The sequence below is a fragment of the Amblyomma maculatum genome, chromosome 4 (assembly GCF_055883805.1).
Source record: "Amblyomma maculatum isolate TAMU_Amacu chromosome 4, ASM5588380v1, whole genome shotgun sequence".
In the NCBI taxonomy this organism is placed as follows: domain Eukaryota; kingdom Metazoa; phylum Arthropoda; class Arachnida; order Ixodida; family Ixodidae; genus Amblyomma; species Amblyomma maculatum.
Genome location: NC_139347.1, coordinates 43,066,988 through 43,086,482, shown reverse-complemented (window position 1 = coordinate 43,086,482; position 19,495 = coordinate 43,066,988). Strand labels below are relative to the sequence as shown.

The 19,495-nt window shown below is 46.5% G+C and overlaps 1 protein-coding gene across 1 annotated transcript in view; it reads left to right on the top strand.

Moving 5' to 3' along the window:
* The window catches only part of LOC146190874 (cell adhesion molecule Dscam1-like), a 142,919-nt gene extending 123,753 nt beyond the window's left edge, over positions 1-19,166 (top strand). Inside the window, exons 14-25 of the mRNA XM_084600245.1 lie at positions 16-164; positions 1,262-1,393; positions 2,984-3,142; positions 4,654-4,724; positions 7,299-7,551; positions 9,570-9,674; positions 10,900-11,091; positions 11,542-11,835; positions 14,609-14,788; positions 17,695-17,835; positions 18,517-18,565; positions 19,088-19,166. Coding sequence (XP_084456371.1) covers positions 16-164; positions 1,262-1,393; positions 2,984-3,142; positions 4,654-4,724; positions 7,299-7,551; positions 9,570-9,674; positions 10,900-11,091; positions 11,542-11,835; positions 14,609-14,788; positions 17,695-17,835; positions 18,517-18,565; positions 19,088-19,166 — 1,804 coding nt within the window. The remainder of the gene's footprint in view (positions 1-15; positions 165-1,261; positions 1,394-2,983; positions 3,143-4,653; positions 4,725-7,298; positions 7,552-9,569; positions 9,675-10,899; positions 11,092-11,541; positions 11,836-14,608; positions 14,789-17,694; positions 17,836-18,516; positions 18,566-19,087) is intronic.
* The last annotated feature ends 329 nt before the right edge of the window (positions 19,167-19,495 follow it).

Genomic DNA, 19,495 nt, shown 5'->3' with positions numbered 1-19,495 from the left:
TTTATTTTATTCCAGATACTCCCAAGTAGAGCACGCTGACCCCAAACGGCCGAGGTCTACACTAACCATCACGAACATCCAGAAGTCTGACGACGCTCTGTTCACATGTCACGCATCCAACGACTTCGGGGAAGACACTACTAATGTGCAATTGGTTGTGCAAGGTACGGTCCCCCCAACTGTTCCCACTTGACTACCCAGCAGGACGCCTCCTGTTCGATCCGGGCCGCGACGACCGTGTTTAGATGGAGGCTAAATGCAAGGCGTCCGCGTACTATACGATGTCAGCGCACGTTAAGGAAGCACAAGTGATCAAAATTATCCTGGGTCCTCCACTACACCGCGCCTCATGAAAGGAGTCAGCTTGTAACATCTAATTGGATAAAAAGGCACACCTTGTCCCTCCAGACTATGCGCCGCTAGCCACTAGTTCAGCAAAAGCTACGTTTACATGAATTCGGCAAAAGTCTAGTCGGATCCCCTTGCTAGAGGAAAAGGGGAGAAATGTCGGGGAAGGGAGAGTACAAGTCAAGTGTTTCCTCATCAAAACTCACTATTTCTCCTGAATATTAATTTAATAATAACGACCCCTCTCTGTCGAGTTCATGTATGCATAGCAATAGCTGCTTGTTGAATAACAGCGAATGGCTAGTTTAAAAATAAATGCGCGTGAAACGAAAAGTCGTTGGCAGCCTCAGAGATAAAGACAAAAACAAGGATGTGAGCTGAAATTAAGCATATGAAAGATCAATAAAAAATAATTGCATGGACCTGTACATGATGAGTTTTCAGCCTTGGTTGTCCGGGCAAAGCGCAGGGCCAAACTAAATGTGCGAGAGATTAGGAATGAATATACTACAAACGACCGTTTAGCAGCGGCAATGTGGGCAGCTTGAACATGCGGACGGTAGTTTGCAATTCAGTAAAAGAGGTGCCCCGCTTAGGTGGCTTAGTGGTTATAGCACTCTAATACTGGTCCCGAGAGCAAGGGTTCGGTCCGCACCGCAGCAGGCACGTTTCGATGATCAAGGGACCCGTGTATCATGCTCTCTAGGTTACAAAGGTAGCACTTCACATTTCAAACGTTCATGGTTACGGATAGGAGAAATTCACAAGCATTTCGACAGAATTCTCCTCCTGGCATGACTTCAAACGACCCCGACGTAGTGTAAATTGGAGACGTTCCCTGGCACAGTTATTGTTCTCTTGCCCCGCTTGCACGAGTCGCATGTAGTTCTCCTTAACCTCCCTTTTCTACCAGATGTGCCTGGCGTTCCGGAGAGTCTCCAAGTGAGCGAGGCGTCCAGCAGGTACGTGCGGCTGGCGTGGACGGAGCCCTTCAACGGAAACCTGCCCATAACACAGTACCTGCTGCGGTGGACCAACAAGGATGGTGCGTTGTGTCGCGTGATAGTTCACCACGGATACTCTCGTGAAGCCGGGAAGTTATTTGCGTTTTAGCGCGACAGTGTTCATGCTTCCGCGGACAGCCCGGCAGCGCCGGCATATCAAGAAGGTCAGTGGTCAGAAATGTTTGACGTCACACGCGAAGCGGCGGAATCTAAAACGGATGAATAGGGCTCAAAAGAAAATATACGAGGGCCGATACAGAAATCAAATCCAAGATCTTTGAATCTCGAAATAGGCGCGTTATTCTGTGGAGAAGCGAGCTCTCTCGTGCGCCATTGCTCAAGCGGGATTTAATGTCTGTGTCGTGTGATCTTTCCCACAATTCGGTAGCTTACGGTTGTACGATAGTGAGTATTTGGGAGATTAGAGAGATGGATATAAAGAGAATAATCGCCATCAAATAATCGCAAGAGATTTGAATCCGACAGCTTAAACTATCACTGGAGCGCTTGGAGGCCGATGCTTGTGCATGTCGGTAAAGGGCGAATGCAGGTGAACGAGGGTCCGCAAGAGCATCCACTGAAGAAAGGCGCTTACGCTATTGCGTCTTACCCTTAAACAGCTTAAGTGTCCTCCAAACTGTTTACGTCTAGTAGCTGTCTACTAAAGTAAAATTTTACAGCACTCATGTCGGAAATAAGATTAGAGACGATTCAGCGTGGTTAGCGCAAAGGAGCAGTAGGTACGCTAGCTCCCCGTGTTTCACTTCGATTTCCGTTTTGGTTCGATTCGAGGCTCGGTTTTCAAGGTCAAGCAGGCCTTAGACGAAGATCGATGAAATTGGTGATTGAAGACTTTAGTGGCAGTGCGCTACAACACGTTGGGGCCACTTAGCGAATCTTATGTAGCCAATGAAATAGTTGTGCGTTGATGAAGACGACATGTAAAGCACGCGGCAAAAGAACTGCATTTAAGCTCGTAGTATATTCAGCTATGGTGACGTCGTAGTGGTCAGTGATCTATTCTCGCCGCTACGGGATACAAGCCCTCTCGCGGCCATAAAGTTATTTATTTTATTTGAGGTCTAGGGGAGGTTTCCGGTAGACAAACATCGGCGAAATCCGAGGTTGAGAATTTGTGTCCTAACGCACTAAAGTTTGTCTGTCATCCGTGTGAGGCCGCTCAGGATCGATTGAAAGAGAAGACACGAAATAAACAACTTTGTAACTCACAATATTCGCTTTGGGAACCGAGCACGCATCCGAGCGCATCACACTGTACCACATGTTGTGCGAACACAGTTGTTGGTGGAGTCAGTAATTGTGGGAACGGGCCCACGTGGCACCGTGGAGAATAGATGAATAGGCCCCGCTGTGATTTCTTGGTAGTAACGAGCTATGTTATCGCTTTAAAGGTTCTTGAAATCCTCCAGACAAGAATGCAACACCGTAGCCTGTTACGGCGAGCACAAGCGCCTCCCCTCCAAAATGTATGCGCATTCCCAGCTCTTCAAATCGCAACAATAGAGCTTATGTCATTCTATACAATCTTTTCGTACTTTATTGTGCAGCCTTTGCCATGACAAGGCGATAACACAGATGTATGTTAAATCCTCGCCGTCCCTCGGGTTCAGGAACGTGGGAGGACAGCGTATCGGTGGCCGGCTCGGAGACCAAAGTGACGGTGCGGGGCCTAGAGCCCTCCACCTCGTACCTGTTCACACTGCGAGCAGAGAACGGGCTCGGGCCCGGAGGATACACGGCGCCGCTGGAGGTGCACACCGACGACGAACGTGAGTGGTCCAGCAGTTTCCTTCCTACCCTTAACTGGACATGCCATTTACACTGCATGGCGGTGGTCTATTGGCCAGAGCTTCGTGAAAAGCACAAAAGGCAAGAGAAATATGTGCTAAGCACGTGGGTTTTAGTGTCCTGAAGCTGCATGCAGATTTTAAGGAATCCGCAGTGGAGGGCTGGGGAAACAATTCGACCTGATCTCTTTTAGCGAGCTCCGACTATTGCTCCAAGCCCTTGCAATGACGACTATGAGGCGCCCGGAAGAAGCGCCCCGGTGACGAATTTTCGGTTGATTTTCAATGACCCCTCTTTATGTGATTCTCCGGACAGTCACCTCTGACACTCCAGCAAGACTCCTAAACCACGTCACACCTCGGTGAGGTGTGGGGCACGCCTTTGATACTCTGGACTCCCTCTACAAACCATGACTCCAGTTCACGAGATATTCCCGAGGTACAGGCACCAGTCCGTCAGGGCCGTCAGCGATTAAAGGGCCCGCTTCCCGGATTCGTACCGCTGTCTGAGCACAAAATAAGCCCTTCTATACCTTGGTCAAATACCCTTTTCGTATTTCACCCCAGATAAGCGAAGCGTCAGGCAAGGAAGGAAGCTTGTATCCATTGAAAATTATGTGGGCACCTGACGGCACTGAGAATCGGGCACCCAGATATGCGAGGTGGAAGCCCAAACCACCAGGCGTATATTAAGGGTGTCTTTAGTACTTCGCCTTCATAGTAGCCATCGAGAATCTGCGACGAATAATGTGCACAATGGAAACACCGAAACAGCGAAAGTGTCTAAAATCTAGCGACAAAAAAAAAATAAAGCCATACTTATCCTGAAATTACAAATTTACTACGCCGATCGCCTTATGTGTGATTTCTGGCTTTGTTATGCTCGAACAAACTGGAACAAATACATAAGAAATTAAAGTGTGATTTCTGGCTTTGTCATGCTCGAACAAACTGGAACAAATACATAAGAAATTAAAATAGCTTACTGTCAATCCGTCTATATCACTTGGATTATTAAACTGCATACTGAGCGTTGATTCTTCTCTTGGTCGGTTCATTTCAATACATTTTTCACTACAACCAATTCTCCTGAAAACCGAAAGCGTAAAAGGTTTTGTCCTTAACGCCCAACCTAGCCAAGACCTCAAGAAACCAAGTCCTCTTTTTTGTGATCGCACTAGCCGTGGTTAAAGGGCCCGCTTCCCGGATTCGTACCGCTGTCTGAGCACAAAATAAGCCCTTTTATACCTTGGTCAAATACCCTTTTCGTATTTCACCCCAGATAAGCGAAGCGTCAGGCAAGGAAGGAAGCTTGTATCCATTGAAAATTATCGGCACCAAATGAAAAAGGAAGAAAACGGAGCCGATTTCCTCTCCGTAAAGGATGTTTACAATCTGTTTGTAATTAAGACACGTTTCACTTACCACTGGTAACTCAGCCCCTGGGCTATAATAAAATAAGATGTTCTTATAGATTCTTTTCAACTTTTCAGCTCCTCGGAATGCGCCCACGAATGTTCACCTCTCTCCGATCGATTCGAGGAGTGTATCGATAAAATTCGAGGTAAGCTCATATTCTGGTGCATCTACAGCGCAGATAAATAATAACTATGTCAGACTGTTGAATGAAGTGCTGTTTTTAGTTCAATAAAAATCAGTGCAAATGCAATTTTCAGGCTGAAAAGCATAGCGTGTGAAGAACAAGCCATGCCGAGAACGTGGTGCACCTCACTGAGTTATATTTATCGGTCGCTGCCGCTTCTAGCCTGAATTTTCTCTAACAAAACAGCATTGGAAGCAAGGTTCCATGGGAAATTTGTGTCACGGCAGCGATGGTATGCACAGACAGTGGTCGCAATTAAAAACGTTGAACACGCAGAGTCGTGTTTCTCCACACACCAACGATAATATGGGAGGAATATATGGGAAACTATAATATCGTTTTTTCATTAGTACTAGAAGGTATTTAATGATTTATGGCAATCACGTGAAAATGTAAGCCGCAGTCTTTTGGACTGACCATTTCAGTCTAGTCATTGTGCTTCTGCATTTATTATATAGATCAGTTCGTAAAACCTTCCTGATCTCCTAAAATTTAGCATGGGTCCAAGTAGATCAGAAAAGGGTGTATGAAGTACTGATTAGGACATAGGCCACAGCACAGGAAAACACATTGCTTCAATATCTTGAAAGCTCCCGAGCATCCTCACTTGGACGTGGAAAAAACACAACTTGCGGACTACCACGGGAAGTGACGCGACACAGAGGAGCATACGCGAGAACAGCCAGCAGGCACTATGTGAATACTGCAAGACTCTGTAATTATCGACATAATTTGCAGTGAACGACTTTACTTATCCTGCGGCAGCACAAGCCCGTGAAGCTGCGTAGCAAGGTTTCAGAATTTTTGCCAACATTGCTCCACGACTTTCGTTTGCACGCTGGCCCTTTGCGCGATGACGCAGGCGTGGCTGTACGAATAGCAGGACTAACGTGGTGTGGTCGAGATTTTATCTAAAATCATCCTAGACAGGCGTCTATTACCATTAACGAATTACGAACGTCCATGGCAGCTAACTTACGAAGTGCGGATAATGCAGAAATTAGAGGAATCCTTACGAAGCGCTATATACTAGTAAGGTTCGATCCTTCCAGCTACAACTGCAAGCGAGGTGGTTCCAACGACCAAAATGACCCCATGATGGATCACCCCATACGACCAAACTCGTTAGTTTCGATCGGTCGCACTACTATCCACCGCGCTATCTCAATGCTACCACGCAGATCGAAGCCGCTCTCGTATAAACACTGCAAAGTAATGCTAAAGCCGCGGGGTGGTCCCATTATTTTTTGTTTCTGTGCGCCGAGCAGCAAAATTAGTATAGACTTTTTGGATCCGTCGGCGTTTCGTTGCGAAGATGCTGCGAGCATGCCTACACGTGCACAAAACGTCCACTTAATTGTAAACATGTTGTGATTACCGCGCTGTTAAGCCAACATTTTTTAACATATTACCTACATGTACTTTCTTATTACGCTGTAATTCTTTTCTGTGTAGCCCACACATCCATTCTCGACGCAGGTCGTAATTCCTGATGCCTGGTTGGAAACGATGCAGCTAGGACTTTCCGCAGTGGCACAGCTCTAGACGCACGTCGATCAAGTCGCACTTAGTGCTCGAGACTCCAGCTGCAGCCTTTCCTGTGGCTGTTACTGCATCCGTAGCCAACGCAGAGTGGCCTAGATGACTTCTTTTATACTTGCAGGAGCATGGCACTAATATGAGTACGCACTCACAGAGGTTACAACGTCCGGTAGCTGTGCATGGTGCGAAGGCCCTTCGTAGCGCTTCGTCAGTGAGAGATGATATCTGACGTTTGGTTTTGAGAGCAGGCATTAATTAGGCTCAGTTCAATTTTTTGAAACCGTTGTCGACTTTTTAAACCGAAAAAATCATAGCTTGGCTTCCAGGTATCACAATTTATTACTAATGTCTCTACTTTGTGAAGAAAAAGCAACAGGTGCGCCCACTAGTTCGGAGAGCTCGTTGCTGCTGCAGCTCTCAGGGATATCGCGCACGTTTTTCGCTGTTGTTTACATGCGGCTGATATTTTCCTATCAGCTGACTCTCTCACGCAAGCAAACATCGACTAGATCAGGTTTCCTTGATGGCGTTCAGTAAAGCAGAATAATACCTCAAGTAGCAAAATTAAGCTCAGTCCCTACGTCTAGTGGCTAGCTAAATATATGATTACTAAGTTTATAAACAATGTTTCCAGCTTTAAATAACCTGATTTTGCATAAACGAAGCCACACCTCTGAAACGTTACCTTAGCACACGTACGTTAGGCCAAGAAGGGTGCCACACTTAACCAATTTTTTTTCATGTACCTGGTACTATATTTTCTAGTTCTTATATCACATTTCTCTCTAAATTCTCGAGAAACAGGTGCCTGAAAAGACTAGCCAAGGTCACCGAAATTACGTATATGTCTTTTTTATATATTTTACCCATCCTTTATGCAATATCCCCAATTTATGGGGGCCTTTAAGGTATTAAAGATAAATGAAATGTCCGAAAGTGTATGGGTAGGAAGAGAGGAAGTATTTCTTTATCTGCTCTGACCCTTGCAACCAGGACCCGTTGTCCCTTCCTGGTTCTTCGGGGAGCGGCGCCATCAACGGCGTCTTCGGCCGCGTGGACGGCTACTACGTGGCGTACCGGCGCGAGGGTTCGCCCGAGCCCCTTCGTTACCAGACGCTGCACGAGCGTGAGGGTGTCCTCACGGGCCTGGACAGGGACACCCGCTACGAGGTACTGGTGCAGGCCTACAACGCCAAGGGGCCCGGACCCCCTTCCAGGACGCATTCTGTACGCACCCTGGCTGCCGGTGAGCGTGGGGGCGGAGAGTGCACGGGGTAGGCAAACGATGGAAGGAAGCGTAATGTGTCGATTGCGGAAACTATGAAAAAAAAATTGGAAACTCCGCCTTTCAGGGTATGAGGCAAAAGCGTTAATGGCTGCCATGTGCAGCATCCCTTGCGGTTCTTCGCCAATGTACATGCACTTTGCTACTGGCTTAACCACGAATGCCTCAAGTTGTGCCTCCGTAACATTAGCACATTAGATATCACATTAGCATGTGAAAGACCACCCGACGTAGGTATAAAGCCGACTTTAGACTAGCCTTACGAACATGCGTAAGTGGCCTATATACGGTAGCCTGTCTGACTCGTAATCAAAGTCTGTCGCCTGTCGGTAGCCTGTCTGACTCTTCCAGCTCAAAGAAACCTCCCGGTTAATTGGAAGCTCGTGCCTCGGGACGTCACACTACCTGCCAATCAATCAAAGCCCGGTTGTGTTTTCTGCCGACTGCAACTGCGAGAAGCATGCCGTGATTTCTCGCTCACAATGTTGACAACGTAGCCAACGCCCGCTACGAGTTTTCTAAAAAAAAAAAAAAAATAGACATTGCACGCTATCACTGCGGCAAAATAACCTCAAGCGCAACCACCTCTTCTCAACACGGGTAACATAACGTGAAAGTGAGTCAGGAGTGTCGAACAAAGAAGAGCGTGGCAATTGAAGGCAATTCTGCAGGATACGTGGCAAAGGCAGATGAGGACGTGGTAAGCGTAACCAGGCGCAGAACCGAAAGGTGAATGGTTTAACAGAGGTTGCTTTGTGAATAACAGCGCGGAACACAGGACGGGAGCACAAGATTAGAGGGCGACACAACGAGCGCTGAAGGCGAGGAAGGCGTTGTTTATTCCATACCCTTGAAGTGTGGGAAGGAATACGTAGGACAGACTGGAAGGTGCACAAATGACAGGCTGAAAGAACACAAAAACAACGTCGAACAAAAAAGCAGGCATTTGGGGATCCATGTAAGAGACTGCGCGTCAAAAACTTGCTGCGTGCAATTCACACAATGTAAAGTTCTAGCAAAACATAATGAGGCGCTGGTTCGTGAGATAATTGAAGCCGCTGAGATAGCTAGACTGCAGGAACGATGTGTAAGCAAACCGTCCCTGCTGTTAACACAAAAAGAAATCGAACTGCTGAATGTGCAATCGTCTCCATGAGTGTTTAGAGAGTGCACCACGCTGTGTGCAAGAAAAGGTTATGCGGCACGTGTATTTATTTATCTAATATTATGTTTTTGTTTGGTTTTTTAACTTTGCTAATATGTGGAAGTCATTTGTACGCGTCTGTGGCGTTAGGGTATAAGAAGTTGAGGGTGTTCCAAAATAAACGTTGTTGAACAGCGCTCGTTGTGTCGTCCTCTAATCTTGTGCTCCCGTCCTGTGTTCCGCGCTGTTATCCTCAAGATGCATAACCAACATGCCCAAGCTGCTATTCGTGCTTTGTGAAGGCAGGCCTACTATTCTGCTGGCATTCACAATTTCCCGCAGGTATAGCGAAATAACCTCGGACGTCCTTTTTCACAGACAATATTTTGCTCTCTCTCTCTCTCTCTCTCTCTCTCTCTCTCTCTCTCTCTCTCTCTCTCTCTCTCTCTCTCTCTCTCTCTCTCTCTCTCTCTCTCTCGACTAAAATAAGACTTGCTCAGCTGCACTGAGTAGAAGCTGAGAAAAGCACAGACAAAATTTTTCTTTTTGTTTTGCGGCAAGCAAGTTCTGTGTCGGTTTTGTAATACTTTGGCCACTAGTCAGCTGCTCTGTACTCTAGGTAGGGTGCGCCCTCATCTAAGGCATGAAACGATGTGGAGCGTTTTCTTTACTCTTATATATTTTGGATGAAGAGGAAAGATCGAAACGAACGAGCACGTAAGGAATCGCACCAAGGTTCAACGTGTTTTGTTTAATGATACAACGCTGGCGGCGCTGCGCAGCTGTCGGCACCGCAGTGCGGAGCCGTTGCTGATTGCGGTCTTCAATGTTGCAGACCCACCTCCGCCGCCCACCTACCGCGTGGTGGGTACTTCGGCCAGGACCATCTCGCTAGCGTGGGAGAGGCCGGTCATCCCTCTCGATGATCCCCCCATCAGGAGTAAGCCCGCACACTGCATTATTGACGGGGCGGGCTGTTTGGGGGCGGGAACGATGTACGAAGCCCGCTGGAGAGGCCTAAGACACTTCGCGAATCCTCGCGAGTGCTAGGGTGCCGCCCGACGCTAAGCCCTCGGACCACAGCATTAGCAAAGAAAGGAACGTTAATTTAGAGGCCTTGTGAGGTGATCGCGAGCTGGTCTAGTCCCCGTGCGTGTGTCCATGTGACGGACAGCATTTAAGGACGTTACGTTGCACTGTAACTATTTCCAAAAACTAAAACTAGCCAAGAATGCTAAATTTCTTGAATATCTGATTTGAAGCTTTTAATTTCTGTAATCTTTATTTAAAATATCCGCCCTAATTGTATAGTTATACCAAAACCAGACGATATGGAACCCGAAAAGAAATGCGGGACATCCGCGTGTTGCTCACTTATGCAAATAAGTGCTTAAGGATGATTTCTAGCAGGTTACTGAAGAAAATTAAAAGGAACGCGGAGGAGTCGAAAACTTAGTTGATTTTAAATGAAAGGCGCTGCAGCTGTAGAATGTTGACCTGTTCCACTGAATAATACCAAACCATTTCTAGATAATTTATTAAGGAAAGACTGAGCACCGCTTAGTATTGGTATTCTTTAATAAGTTTATTTGGTAACTATTCCTAACGCAAGCGAAAATAAAAGAATATCTGCGCTTATAATATTGCAAAGCAAGAGATAACGAAGTAAGAAACGCTCTATGGATCGCTCACGCTTTTTTTAATGTTTTAATGTTTAGATTGGTCTCATCCTTCACTTTTCTTCAACATTTATCACAACGTAGACATAGGGGTTTTGTACCCCAACCATAGCAGTGAGCAGATTCCATGACACAACACTCTCTGCACGACCTTCCAACTCACCCAACCTCAGCTTGAATGTTTAGATTGGTGGTTCCCATTTACCAAATAATACACCTACACTAATGTGTAGAAAAGAATGTTGAGCGCTTTTCATTCGGGAAATATCTATAACTCTCTGCAGTCACCGCAGTAAGAAACTGCTCCTATGTTTGACAAAATCACATGAATACATCCAAGGTTTCATCCTATTGTACAAAAATATTTAGATTTTTTTCTCATAAACGCATTAGTATCAGTACGCCCCAGCGCACAAGTTTAGAAACGGTGTTTTATGAGATGCCTCCTCTGCATGCTGCTTTTGTACCTCCCATGTGTCATCGCAGCCTACTATGTGTCCTGGCGTGCGGAGGGCGACGAGCACCCTTGGCGAGAACAGTCGGTGGGTGGCGACCGGAACAGCTTTGCGCTGTCTGGGCTCGCATGCGGAACCAGACACCATTTACGCATGCGCTCCGCCAGTGACGTGGGACGAGGACCCGAAGGCAACGTCATCACCGCCGCCACTGAAGGGAACCGTGAGTGCGGAGCTCTGACCGGTTGCACTGCACCCCTAGCTAAGCCTTCTTACGAACCGTATATATTATTAGAAATTTGTCTTTCACTCACAGTTCACTGGACTTTTCAATAATGAATAATGAATACATGGTCTAGAGAGTATTCACTGAAGGCTAGATCCCAAAATCTGAGTCGGCAGCAACTGTACACGATGTACATTACTGTAAAGCATTGACCTCACCTAACCTACGTTGGAGAATATCTTCACAGGCTTGTCATCCTTAGCAGCTGCTGAAAACGTTGGTTCGTTATGGTTATTGTGGCTCGCCCGGTAACTATACGGTGGTATTCCAATTCTAGTGACCAGGTTCTCACATACCGCATTTCTATATACATTTCGCTCTGTGCCGGTTGACCGGTTCAAGATACCCTCAACAGCATGTGGTCTCGGTGGCGCTGCCACTTTGCAGGCCCCGTGCTGCAGCAGCCCGACCGGCTGGTGGAGAGCAACTCGAGCGCCGCCTGGCTTCGTCCCGAGGCGTGGTGGCACGGCGGCTGCCCCATAAGCCACTTCACCGTCCACTACCGGCGCAGCACAGAGGCCGACTGGACGCTGGCCTCCGGCCACTTGGCGCCGCACAACGGAGACCTGGTGCTCTCCGACCTGGACACAGGCTCCTGGTACGTGCTGCTCATGGTGGCCCACAACGACGCCGGGAGCACCACGGCGCAGCTCAACTTCGCCACACTCACGCTGGACGGCGGTGCGTTGTTAGTGATGCTTCACCGTCCGTGTTGTTTTGATTTCATTGCTGTGAAGCATCATATACTGACGCTTCGCTAAGCTTAGTTAACCAGTTCTGCGTGTTCTTCTCTCCAAAATTCAATTGCGCACTGCGTGGTCAACCAAAAGCATCGTAGTTCTGGTGCCGTTTCTTTTTTATTGCGAAAGGAATAATACTCTAGGTTTCGAGCCTTCCGCGTAGCGCGGCCGCATCCGCGTGACGCTGTGACGTCACACCCCACGTGACACTAGGGTGAGAGCTGGGCTACCAACTCAAGCGGTCGGCGTAGCGCGCGCTGTCGCAGCTACGGCGCCGCGCGTGACATCACACCCCACGTGACACAAAACCGATCGGCGTGGAGCGCTAAAGGCGCAGCTGGTGCTCACGTGATACGTGACGTCAGGCACGTTCATACGGCTTGGTTAAAGCGGGGCTTTATATGTGGGCTGGCAGGAGCTGCCAACTTGGGTCTCTCGTTTCACGTGGGACGGTTATGCCAGAATCAGCCTGCTAGGACCCTGGCATTCACATACGCCACTAAGGCACGTTCATACGGGTTAGTTAAAGCGGCGTTTTATATGTGGGCTGAGGAAGAAGAAAACGAGAAGAAGAACGCTCGGTCACCCGCAGCTAATGCTTTCGCTCAATATTTGGTTCAGCAGCGTTGAACCCTTGTAATTTGTTTTAGTTGTGATGGGCCACATGCACATGCTTACTTGATCTGTGAACTTGCGGTAAAGGATTGACCGGTCAGAATCACGTTTAATAAAACTTAAGCGCCATGATGTGCATCGTGGTTTGACATGGTCGCAAGACAGCAGTAAAGTGAGATGTCGTGCATTCCAGCATTATAAACATGGCACTTTGTGTGAGGTCTACAGACTAAGGGTGAGTCGATCATATTTTGCAGAATGAGTCAACTCGACGCCACCTATCATACCACGTTGGCAACTTTAATTGGAACTCTATAAGAAGTGCACATGAAAATTTTTTTTGTGTCTATCGTTTTGTGGTATTCAGCATCATAATTCTGTAGCATACTTACGAAAAGAACAGCGTGCATACACTCATTTTCCATCTTGGAGGTCGGATGCATAGGGCGCGCAAACATCTGCTTTACTCATTAGATGTTATCTCACATCTAGTAGATGTTATCTCACATTCTAATTAAGCACAAATTATTGGTACATTTTACATACTCAAATGCAATATTTGAGCTGAACTCGCACTTTTTTTTTTTTTTAGAAAAGCGTCCGAGTCTTAGCCTTGACCATCGCTCTGAGTATCTAGAAATGCAGTCCGTCATAAATCGAGTAATACTGCTGCGTAGTAGTGACAATACCGAAATCAGAAACCGAAGAGACTGGCGTTTCACTTAAATGAACTCTTCCGCAAAAGAACTAAGCAATTAGGCGACTGCGATAGCAGCAAACGCGATTACATTCGGCAGCACTTAACATCAATCGGCGAAGAAACATCTAGATAAACTGGCCAAAGGAAACTAAAACAACTTGGAACAATTAGCGAGCTGTAGGGCTTAATTGGCTGCAATCCTTCGAGATGGACCTCGGCTCATCATGTGCTATATTAAAAAACCATAAAGCCTTGTCTTGGTGACACTGAGTGTGAACAAACGAGTAGCACAACATGGTTCTGCGCGTTACAAGTAACGTGATAAGGCTGCGTGCCACTGGTTGTTAGTAGCAGCAAATAAAGATTGCAACGGTTTGCAGCACTATCATAATGCTATCGGTAATTTCTACAGCGTTATCTGTCATCAGATGTTTTCTGACTTTTCATCGCTTAGTATCGGCGCGTGCAAGCCTACTGCTGGTCTTCTATACATTGAAAGTGCACTCCTACTTAGGAGGCGGATGCAGCAATAGCTATATAGATAGTGTATGCTATAATTCTAGTACACTATAACCATTAGTCCACCATCTTGATTGGAGCATCCAGTCGAGCACATCAACTTGGATCATTTGGGTTAAAAACTCCTAATCATGCTGTGAGCAGTTGAGAAGAAGTCAATTTTCTTCATTTGGACGGTTTAGCTCATTTTGATTGGTGTTACGGGAAAAAAGTAAGAGACTGATATTATCACCCTTTGTGTAGTCACCCACCAGCGCAGTAGTGCTGCCATCGGTTGCGAGTATGCCGAATGCTGAACCGCCAAGCTTCCGCTTTGCGCACAAGATGGCGCTAGAATCATTGCGATGATTGCGGCGATTGCGGTCAATGTGCCGATGGAGGCAAAAGACATTCAGGCACCCTATTAGCCAGGTTCCCGACCGAAGCTGCATCCAGGACATACCCGTCGGAACTTCAAAGTGCTGTGCAAAATACAGACAAGGGCATTCAACTATGGGCCGTCCAGCATGCCCGGGGTGCGCTCGAAAAGCACAAGCCTCACAACCCACCACAAACGGGCCAAATGGGGAAGTGCAGAGTAAGGCATAACCCCGGGTCGACACTTGGCCAGTGTCACGACTCTCTAACCCGTCGTTTTCCGGCTCCTTAATAAAGTTATACATACATACATATGAGGCAATAGATGCCAGAATATTATCCAATTTTACATCCGCACTGTAGAAATCACCAGAAGGGACAACAGGCCAACTTGATTTTGTTTAACCTCTAGGTTGATCATCTATCGAAACAAACAAACCCGTACTAGTAATTTCTGCAACGCTGAAGTGTACAACGTCAATTAAGAAGTAAATCCTAACCCCTCATACCGCTCTTTTTTCAGACGTGCCTTCGCAGAAGCCGCACCTGCTGGACGCCAAGATGGCATCCTTCTATCGGCATCTGACGGTGACGCTGCCCATCGGCAGCTCTGTGCTCGTGCTAGTTGTGGTGCTGGCCGTGCTATGGTGCGTTCTGCGCCGCCACTCAGACGACGCCACCGCTGCACACGGCACGCCGCAGGGTCAGTGCTCCCATCTGGATCCATGGCTGCTTTTGAATTGGTTACTGTGACGACTGTTCTAAGTATTTAAGGCTGCATAGTTAAGAATCCCGTTCTGCAGAAAATGTGGCTTTGTCGTCGTCACCACTGTGAGCGAAAAAACACGAGCATGCCTCTAGCTGGTGTTACTCGGCAGGAGACGTTGCCGGGCACTGATTGGGTAGTCGATTATATGACGTCACGAGACCATACAGGGTGGCCAAGTTAGTAGGTGATGTCAGGAGGGCAGCCTTCGGCGGGAGTCTTGCAATCGAACCCGGGGCGTACTCTTGGATCTCAAGTTAGGCACGTTGTTCCTGGGCCAATGAGGCGCGTTCGAGTGGCTTGGTTAAAGTGGGGTTTTATATCTATTCGGGTGGTCTTGCAAACGTATGGATATGAGATGGGGGAGATAATATAGGCACAAATTAAGGTATTAGGGAATAAGCGAGCGGCACAATGTGTGTTCTTACGAAGATCCCCAAAGGGAAGATGACAGACAGGAGCCGTAACGCTGTCCCGTCACACATTTAAAGCGGGTCTTAAGTGTCCACCAAAAATTTATTCGCTGTAAACGACGTCGGGGTAGCGTGTCTTAAGAAAAAAAATCGGAATTCCTGGGAATGGCCAATGACAACGACATCTATGCCTCAATAAGCCCGAAGGAACCAGTGACCAAAGAAGTGGAGAAGGAGTGTAGAATGAGCCGACAGTTTTATGTTATATATAATAGGCCCGAAATTGTAAACCGTCTGCCCGGAAACGAATTTGTAAGGCCTTTCATTTCATTCCCGATTGCGACCGCATCTGCAGGGCCATGCCTCGCCTACGGTAATGGGGCGAGGTCCACAATAGCTCCTCTCTTCTTGCTTGGTTTAGTGTTGTTTTAGCACTTATACTTTGAGAAACCAGAGACAGTACCTCGCTTAGAGTAATGCAAGATATTGAAACAAAAGCCATTACATGACATCTAACTATTATGCTAATAAACCGACTGATAAAAATGACTTATAGCCTAACAGATCCTTTCGTCTCCAAACAATACCGTGTGCTATGAAGCACGCCGCCGGGAAAGGCTCCATTTGGATCGTCAGCGCGGTTCTGTAGCGTACATAGAGATATCGATGCGCTAGCGTCACACATTGCATCTCCATAGAAATACCGCCGCTGTGGTCGTGTTCTAAACCGATAACGTACGCCCGGAAACGAAAGACAATTTTTTGCATTCGATTCACCGCGGTTTCAGGCCTATCATGCTTAAACTAAAACTAAAACGAAAAAAACTGTCATCTCACCCGTCTTCAACCATCTTTAAGTGACGCGTTAAATAGTTCGATTTTCTTCAGGCAGTCACTCATCACTAGAGCACATTGCCGTAAAGCTATGCAGCCTGTTTTTTCAGACCGTTGCGGACCCTCTTCGAGGTGTCCCGAACCCCAGTGCACACGCTAGTCACATTGCTGCCACATTACAAAATTTGCTCAAGAACCTAGCGCAATTAGGCAGAACAGAAGTGCATCAAGATTAATCTTGCGTCAACACCTGAGCTTAATTTCTTAATGCAAAAGTGTTACATATCCCATCGGAACAAAAAGCGTCTGCGTCAAAAAAGCAGTGTTCGAAACATTATGACGACAAGTGCAATCAGCACCTCTAAAACCGAATACCAATTACTAATTTGTAATTAACACTAAGTACATTAACCACTAACACAAGATATTATTGAACAATTACTGCTAATTATAATTTGTTGCTAGTAACAATCATTAGCAACTTACACTAATTATTACTGTTTCGTGAATAGTACTTGCAGTACTGACAAAAAAACTGACAAGCACAGATCACATGGCCTGGCTTCGCTTGATATCGACTGTTCGGAAACGGAAGTACGAAAAGGGCGCCAAAACATCTCACAAAAAATGTGCAGCATCATAGGCAACATATGTTAATAAAGCGCTTAATATGTTTGCGTGTGTTGCATGTACACGAAGCATAACCGAGACCTGGCTCGACTGGCACACACAGCTGCATTGGTAGAAGTGTTGCGGTTTGCTGGCCCGCATGCAATGATGAGGCGCAAACGATATACAGAATTCACGCAACAATTACAATTCGAACCCTTAATGTACCGAATGTGGCGCATGAATGTTTTTAGCGCAGAAGCCCTCATACGCTCAATATTACCAATCAGGATTATTGTCCGATCTGTCTTTCACACTAAAAGAAGCATTCACAGATTGCTTTCACACAAAAGAAGCATTGAAACGGATTGATCCGGTCGGGTTCGAACCCCGGTACTCGGATTCAGTAGCAGAGAGTCTTAACCATTTAACCTTACAACAAAGTTTAAGTAGGGTTAAGCACCCGCCATATGACGCCGGGGGCTCTCAGAGAGCGCCGCAGGGAGGGTTAAACCCATGTCCTCTGCGATAAAGCGCGCCATTACACCGGAGGTGATTGCAGAGGCCACGGTTAAACCTCTACCATATGACGTGCCGGTTCACAGATGCCGTCACATGTACATCTGAAACTGCAGCGCACCAGGCCCATAGCTACAAAGAGTTTGTATATCTTGTAAGTATAGCGTGAAAAACAGCAATTTCACCAGCTAAAACGAGTAAGGCGGAAAACCCTGGTGCTTTCGCACTATAATCAGATTAACAGAGGCAACACGTGCCAATTTTTAGCTGTCAGTTTAATGCCCTTGTTTTGCCCTTGTTTTGCCCTTGTTTTGTATTTCTTTTTTTTTTAGATGATGAGACATTTAGAGAGAAAGATTCATTCCATTCAAAGCGTGATTGATAATTGCTGATAGAAGCCTGTCTCGTTTTTGTCCATTAGCTCTCGACGTAACGACGAGTGTATTCCTCTTTTTCCGGCCACCGCAGGCAGCCTGTCCGGCGAGCGCTACAAGAGTGAGGTGCTGGGCTCCGCGGAGCCCACGTACTGCGGAGGCTCGTCGCGGGGGTCGTCGGCGTACGCCGTGCCGCACAGGGTCTACGACGTGCCTTACGCCCACAAGAGGCCAGGTACGCCGTTGCAGCGTTAGAAACCATGCGCTTCAATTCACCACTTACTGGTTGATCCGTCCGTGTGAAGCGATGGAAAGGAGGAATCGACTAAGATGCATAAGGCCCCCAAGGCATGAATAATGTTTCCTGAAAAGCAAACTGCAACTGAGGCCCTTTCGAAGCCGTTCAAAGTTGCTTTGATCAACAGCTCGTTTGCATGCACTCTATCCAGATAAAAAGAAAAAAAATGTAATTATTTAGTTAAGCGCCGGCAATGACTGGTACGAATGACTATACAAGACTCCGTAGTAGATGGTCAGGCTGTTTGAAGATTTGTGCATTCCGGATTGTTCGTTGTTATCTGAGCCTATCTTCATGCTTTTGTAATTTCGCATCATATTATTCAATTTCCAACCTCATGGCAGAGATCCCTATACTAATTTATCCACGTGCTTAGCTAATTGATCCTGTTGATGAAAGCAACTATGAGTACCGAGAAGAGCATGAAATTAGGTCGTTCATGTCAGTAAAACCACTGCCCTCGCGCTAGTCACTTCATTGACAGTTCCGAGCAATAATAACACTAAGAATACATATTGCACTGAGCACGAGCGAAAAGTCAATGTGCTGTCGTGGCTGAAACAAAAGCTGTGACAATGGGCAAGTTTTAAGCTTTCTTTATTTTCCTTTCTTTTTTAGCCGAACACATAGCCATACAGTCTAGGAAGTCGCAGACTGCCACGGGACTGTAAGTGACTTGCATTTTCCCTTTTCGTCAAATTAAGCTTGCGAACCAAATGAGTCAGCGCATGCATTGCAGTATCTTTAAACAAGTTTCGCTACAAAAAGGAAATGAATTTAAATTAACACTGAGCACAAATAATGTTATGATAGTCACGTTCTATAGTCACAATGAGGTCACTCTCACAGAAAACGCTAGTTTTTATCAGCTGACAAAGACAAAAAAACGATGCAGAGGCGTCGCCATCATTGGCAGATTTCGCAATTAAAACGCTTCTATCGACCCTTTTGGTCAAAACGATGGCAACCTTTCTAGTCATGCGGGGGAGTCATTAGTTTTAAGTGACTCTCAGGAAGATTCTAGATGCAATTTTCTTGGTACTAAACATCGTCCATCGCTGCTGGACCAACGTAGATATGGGCAAAAAGAAGCAGAGAATCTGTTATTGAGTGACAACAAAAATATTAGGGAGTTGTACACAGTGTCGCTTCAAGTATAATAACTAATTATTCCTAGTTTCCTTTGTAGGAGCCGAGACGGATCCGAGCTTTTCTACGTTTCCAGCAAGTGTAAAGTATTCGACGAAAAGGACATGCACAGGTTATGACGTGCGGTAAGATTGAAAGCCTTCGATTTTTGTCTTTGTTTTGTTTTGTTTTGTTTTTTGCACGTTTGTGTGGCAAGGAAAATCTCATAGTCTTGCGTGATGTTTTACAGGCTTTCGCCTTTCGCTCCTCTCGAGGACAGAAAAGAAGCAGTTTTGCTGAAGGATAATCAACTCGAGTCCCTTGATTTTGTAAGTATTGCGTTACAGGTAATTATCAAGCGTTACATCCGCACTTTTTATGCGTACTTTTTTTCTGCGTACGTGTTTTTATGTGCCTTTGGGTGTAATTATTATTCTCGACGCTTTTCCGAAGCAAGCTGCACAAGTCA